The 6,772-nt window shown below is 42.1% G+C and overlaps 1 protein-coding gene across 3 annotated transcripts in view; it reads right to left on the bottom strand.

The window, feature by feature from the left end:
• Nucleotides 1–6,772, bottom strand: part of Znf609 (zinc finger protein 609) — a 137,610-nt gene that overhangs the window by 83,508 nt on the left and 47,330 nt on the right. Inside the window, exon 1 of one of the 3 annotated variants that reach the window (XM_031343998.1) lies at nt 2,875–3,026. The exons of the other annotated variants lie outside the window; for them this stretch is intronic. Coding sequence (XP_031199858.1) covers nt 2,875–2,928 — 54 coding nt within the window. The 5' untranslated portion in view covers nt 2,929–3,026. Of the gene's footprint in view, nt 1–2,874; nt 3,027–6,772 lie in introns of those variants that run through there. 3 annotated transcript variants of the gene reach the window in all.

Consider the following 6,772-nt stretch of genomic DNA (forward strand, 5'->3'; position numbering starts at 1 on the left):
AAAGTGTGTGAAAATATATGAGCTCATTTCTGTGGCACTTCCTTAACTGAAATGTTACTATAGAGAAGTGAAGGTTCCCACGGAGCAGTCTGTCATAATGTTATATGACAGTCTCTGCCTCTTCAATCCACCCCCCTCTCCTTCCTCACCCCTCATGTTCCCCCTTTTCTCCTCTCTGAAACAGTTTCACTATGTAGCCCAAGTGGGACTCTATCCCAAGCATGGCTCCCCCTGCCTTCCTGGTGCTGTGTTATACTCATGCCAAGACAACTGGCAGCCCCTTTCTTTTTATATAAGAGATCTCTTAAAACTCTTTCCTGATTAGCTCAGTAGTGAAAGTAACTACTAAATTAACTGATATCACAGACACCTCCTTCCAAGAAATGAAGCTAATGTGTTAAGCTAAGCATTTAAAAAGAACTACAACCCCCTACACCTACTACTGACCACCAGCAGTTTAAAAAGTAAACACTTAGACTTCATAGTAACTGATGAAAATAAAAACTTTGAGATAAATTATAAAAACCTAAAGAAAAGGAGTTTCAGACTTCAGGGTGAAATCTCATCATCAAATGTAATAAAATCTAGCCAAGCTAGGCCAAACCAGGTCAGTTCTCTAGTGGGAAAATTAAAGATGCTTAAACAGAGTTGAGATTCATGCCCAAGCCAGTCCTGAACCAATAATCTCAACTACTTCTACAATGTTACAGAAATTCCTTCCAAGATACAAAATACAACTGGAAGGAAGCCAGCTGAAGTAGGAAGATTACAAAGTCAAGGCCTGTCTGGGCTATAAAGGGAGTTCTAGGCTAGCCTGGGTGACTTAATAGGATCCTGTTTCAAAGTAAAACATAACTAGAGGGCTGTTACAGGCCACTGACACCGCAGAATGCTTGCCTACACCCGTCCCAGAAGTATGAGGCAGGATATGGGTCCCCAAGCCAGCATGCCAGCACTCCAGAATCAAAGGCAGGAGCATCAGAAGTTCAATACCAGCTTTGGCTACACATGGGAGTTTAAGGCCAGCTTGAGCTTGTGAGGTCTTGTCTCAAGGGAAAAAAAAAAAGCAAACAAACAGAATCCTGCCTTTTGCCAACTATTTACTGAAAAGCACTGATTCACTACTTTTAGAATCTTTTAAAATATTTATTCATTTTGTGTGTGTGAGATTTACATGTGATAAGAATTATTACGGGGCTGGTGAGATGGCTCAGTGGGCAGGAGCACTGACTGCTCTTCTGAAGGTTGTGAGTTCAAATCCCAACAACCACATGGTGGCTCACAATCACCCGTAAAGAAATCTGACGCCCTCTTCTGGTGGTCCAAAGACAGCTACAGTGTACTCATTTATAATAATAAATAAAATAAATCTTAAAAAAAAAAAGAATTATCACTCTCTCTCTCTCTCTCTGTGTGTGTGTGTGTGTGTGTGTGTGTGTGTGTGTGTGTGGTACACATGCAAGCATAGGTTAGAGGACAACTTTCCACCATGTGTGTGCAGAGGACTGAACACAGATCAAGATTGGTGACAAGTACCTTTACCTGCTCAGACTTCCCTCTGAATTCCCAATATTAGAAAAAAAAAGTTTAAAGAAGCATTCATGAAAAGTTGTGACACGAATCCTCATTAGTAGAAAATATCAAAGAAACATTAAGAACAAGTTGCTGTTAATTAAGGTCAAGGCGTCTCTGGCTGCCAAGTAGACAGTTGACCATGAAAGCATCAGGATAACAATGGCTGTACTTTGCCCTAATCTTCTCTCTGACAAAACAGGCCTTTGTCTAGAGCAGAGCCTCTCAGTCCTCCCAAGGCCTAGACAGCACAGCTGGAGTTTAGGACTCCAAGGCAGGGATTAAGACAATCTCCAGCCCACAACCCTGACAGCAAGCTCTGCTGGCAGCCAGGGTCAGTAGAGATTAATGGAGTTGGGAGTGGGGAGGAGGGAGCTAGATCCTGAGAGCCTCATGAGAGTTCTATCCCCCTGGACCCACGTGGTGGAAATAAAGCCAGGTGACTGCTTCCTTTTGACCTCTATACTTACACAGAGTAAATGTAATTAAAAATAAAAGAGGCAGCAGGTCTTGCTCATAGAAGACCAAATCAGTTTTTGGTATCAAAAAGAGGAGGGGGCAGGGAGCACTCTGGGTTCAATCCTCAGCATAGGAAAGTAAAACAAACAAAACTGAGGCATCAGGGCCCACAGGCACAGTGGCACCTCATTCCCACGTCAGTGACATGCTTCCCTTCCCCTTTAATGCCAGTCTTTCTGGCCCCCTTGGTGTGGCTGCGACAGCTGTCTATCCTCTCAAAAACCAAGCTAATAAGAATGGGATTTTAGGAAAACTTAAAATAGACAGAATCTTTGCTTAGGATATTTGAAGAAAAGCTATAGGTCTTGACTCTATCTAATTAAACACCACCCCAACCCCAGCTTTAGTCTTGGCACAGCAGAATACTAAAAGGCTGTCCTAGAAAAGCTATATAATGGTAAGTAACCTGAGGTGGGGGAGTATTTCCAAGCCTCAGAGACCAGCTCCAAACTCTTCCTACTCTGGTTCTAGTCCCACAACATTCAAAGTCATAAACAATCCTTTCACTTACAGAGCTTCCCATACACTGCTCTCTTCCCTAACTCTGGAGCCAGGATTAGAGACTGAAGGCACATGCCAGCTCTTGTTTGGGCTGGTTACCTCAAAAGCTACTTGGCGCAAGGCCTGCCCTTTCTTTATAGGATCTTTCAAGTTTCAAAACAGCACCTTTTCTTGGATTCCTCTCAAGACACTGAGGTAGGTGACTTAATCTATTACTTTTAGCTTGGGCTCCAACCAGGAACTTCTCTTAGAATTTACATTCTCACATATTGAAGAACTTACCAGAAAGCAAACCCTTTCACAAGTCACTTCAGTGGCATCAGATGAGAGGGTCATTGATGGCAGCAGAGTGACTAGGTATTCCTAGGCCACCATCTTCTCGGAGGTTACCACAGGTAACCTGGGAAGGAAGCTGCTGTTGCGCAGACAGCTCACAGTTCATCTTTCTTTACCTCAGCTCATTTCTGAACCTCCAGTTCCAATACCCTATTGCCAGAAGTTGAAAATGTTTTTGAGAGTGAAATTCTCAGACCTTTTTTAAAAAAAACCTGCCTTTCCATCCTACCACAAATGTCACATTTTAGAAGTTTAGGAAGACCGAAAACCCAGACATACTTAAGACAGTTCTAGGTTGCCTGATTCTATATTGAAAAAAACTACTTTCTATGGAAATAGAACATTGACAGCAAAAACTACATATATCATACAAGTTCATAAACTGACCACAGTGGTCTAACTCAAGAAACTTCTGCTAGGAAGAGGACATTTTAGTCAACAGCTTTCTAACAAAGATTTTGCCCTCCATGAAAAGTTAGCAATGTGTGACAAATTTCTGGTTCTCAAAAACCCTGACCCACTGGCTCATGCCCAAGTGTTGGGCATGGCTCCTGACTGCTCTTTCAATCTCATCTTAAATATTAAATTACTTAAACACAGACCACCACCACCACCACCCACCACCACCCACCACCACCACCACCATCACCACCACCACCACCAAACTAAATTTCTTTTACAAGTATTTCATGTTCTGGGAATTAATTTGGTGTGTAGATACCACTCTTCCCAAAATACATCTACCAAATCCACAACCTTCTGACTCTGAGACATGAAGTCATCCAAAATATTTATGCTTTAGAAGGGTCACTTTAAAAAGTAAGAATAAAGGCATATGAAGGCAGGATGTAGTAGAGCACTGCTTTAATCCCAGCACTTGAGAAACAGAGGCAGGTGGATCTCTATGAGTTTGAAGACAGCCTGATTTACAAAGTGAGTCCAGGACAATTAGGGCTATTGACAGAGAAACCCTGCCTCAAAAAAAAAAAACAAAAAACAAAAAAAACAAAAAATAAAACCCCAAATTAACAATAAAACAGAATACAAACCTCATAATATTTTAAGTAAACTTATGATTCTTTATCAGGCCTCATCCATGGCTACCATAGAGCACATCAAAGCCAGACTGAGGAAGCCTGATCAATTTGAAACTTCAATGAAAACTATCCCAAGTTGGTGATCAGCCAGTCATTTTAGGTGCTAAGTACTAAGACTTGATAATTATTAAAAATAAAGATGAACTGAGACCTGGTAGGGTAGGAGGCAGTAGTGTTGGGCATTCTAATGGTGGAGAATGAGTATCTGAAAATACATTTTGATGCTTCTTTTAATTTTAAAGATTTATTTTAGTTTTGTATGTGTGTTTTTGTGGAAATCTGGTGGCCCACGAAGAGGAGGTCCTCATGTATATCAAGTGACATACATCATGTGTACCTCAATTTAAAGTTAATTGGTTCATAAAGGCTAGAGCCTGTGATTGGACAGTAGGGAGAGAAAGGTGGGACTTGAGATTGAGTGAGGGGCCTGAGGAGAAACGAGAAGAGAAGAAAAAGGACATTGAGAAAGAAGAGCCTGCCATGAGACCAGACGGATCATGAGTGCATGACCAGGATTAATGGGCCCTGAGGACAACCTGGTGAGAATGAAACAGCAAGGAATAAAGAACAAAACCTGCCCAATCTAGGGCTTACAGCTTATAAATAAAATACCAGGACTGTGTGTTTCTTACACAGGCTATCTAGAATACATTATTCTTTTTACAATGTAGACAAGGTTGACCTCAAACTCAGTGGCCTGCCTGCCTCTGCCTCCCAAGTATTGGGATTAAAGGTGTGCAACACTATGTCTAGCAGTTGAATATTTTTAAAGGTATTAACATTAAAATCCCCTTTTATTTCTGTACATATGGGCTCCCTGCTTTTCTGTGCCTGCACTATGCATACACGGTGTCTGTGTGGAGGCTAGAAAGGGCGCTGCATCTCATTACTGGAGCTACAGGTGGTTGTGAGCCCTTGATGTGGGTACTGGGAAGCAAAGGCGGGGCTTTGCTCTTCTCCAAGAGCAGCAAGTACTGCTGAGTCACGTGTCCAGCTCAGATTTTATATTTTACAATGGTAATGTTCTGAACACTGACCTGTGGTGGTAGTACTGCTGTGTATGGTAGCAAACACCTTGTAATCCTGGCACTCTAGAAGACGAGGAGAGAGAAACATGAGTTTAAGGTCTACGTAGCAATGCTGAGAACAATTTGTACTGTGTTTCACAGTCACCACCACTGTTTGTGACTCTTTAGCTGTTTAGTATCACAGTTCTTCCAGACTACCACACTTTATACATTGGGGGTGGAAGGAGTAGAGAGAGAAAGAAAGAGAAAAGGAAAAAACCCCATAAAACATCTCCAAGGTCTGGGGATAGAGCTCAGTGGCAGAGTGTCGGGCAGAATGTGAAGGCCCTGAGTTCAATATGCATTTACCCTCTCCCACATATGCACAGAAAGGAAAGCAGCTTCATTTTACAAAAGCCAGCTTTTTAAGAGACTGAAACTGAAAATAATTGTTTGCCTTAAAGCTAGAGAAAAAAACTGGTTGTGTGTTGTATTTATGAAGTCAGTGTGTCATTACCCTGAGTAACTCTGAAGGCCAAGTCCACAGAGTATATCTCACGCTGACTTTACCACCTACTATTTGTAGGAGATGGGAAAGAACAAGAGATACTAGAGGGAAAAAAAAAGTGTCAGCCTTTTTCTGAGACTGTTTGATTTCAAATCCCTACGTACTCAATCCAAGCACATATGTATAATCAAAATGAGAAATGCCTTATGGCATGCTCTGTCTAAAACAGACATTCTACCAGATGTTTAGGAGTCTGCAGAGTGGTGGAGCTGATCTGCTCTAAAGTGGTGTATACAAATGCGCAGTCACTTTGTGTGATAATTCCCACCGCCATACAACTGCCAATTTTCATGGTATGTACGATATATTTGAAACACCACAAAAATCTTTTTAAAAATGTATAAGAGAATAGAATTAATACAAATTTTAAGAGTAAAAATAATATACATACTAGTGCTAAAAGCTGTTTTAAATTCATTGTACAAAGATGTTAATTTTGCCAAAATATCATTTCACAATATTTTAAAATGACTTCACAGTATATTTAAGTGCCACGCCCACTCATCTACTCCAGTTACATCTGCAGTATTAGGGGTAAAAGCCTGATCTCGAACAAGAGGCGTTATGACTTCAAAGGGAGTTTGTGCCTCCTGGGTATTCAGTCAGTCGTGGCATCCCCTAACTCAGAGGTAGTCCAGATATGTCCTTGCGAACTTGCGTGCTACATGCCAACCAAGATATGATTTATTAACAGATAGACAAAACTGGACATTGCTCTCTGACCTTTACCAATGTTCCAACATCTTAGCCAAACCCTGGCTTGGAATTTTACCCATCCAGACTAATTGCCTTCGGCATTGTGGGTAGGTCATTGAAGCTTACAGAATGGGAGACTTATCCCAGGGCAAGGCCAAGTAGAATCCTCATTCTCAGTCCTGTACAGCAGCTGAGCCATTCCTAGGAATTAGCAAGAAAGAGACAGTCTCTACTAGCCCAGAAGATTAGCATAGTGGTCATTTTACCTAGAATGGGCAGGACCTTGGGCCAAGTGTGTGCACGCGTACCAGTCAGCATTGAGCATTAGAGATTCGAGCCTCTGTCCTCCTGGCTGGTGCACTCGCAGCCCCCTACCCTCCCCCCGAGATTCCTGCCGGGCCACGTGGACCTGAGCATGCTCGGAGCCTGGGGGTGCTGCACCAGTCCAGAGGAGATGGCTGCTGTTTTAGACCCAG

Source organism: Mastomys coucha, unplaced genomic scaffold (assembly GCF_008632895.1).
Source record: "Mastomys coucha isolate ucsf_1 unplaced genomic scaffold, UCSF_Mcou_1 pScaffold23, whole genome shotgun sequence".
NCBI classification, from domain to species: domain Eukaryota; kingdom Metazoa; phylum Chordata; class Mammalia; order Rodentia; family Muridae; genus Mastomys; species Mastomys coucha.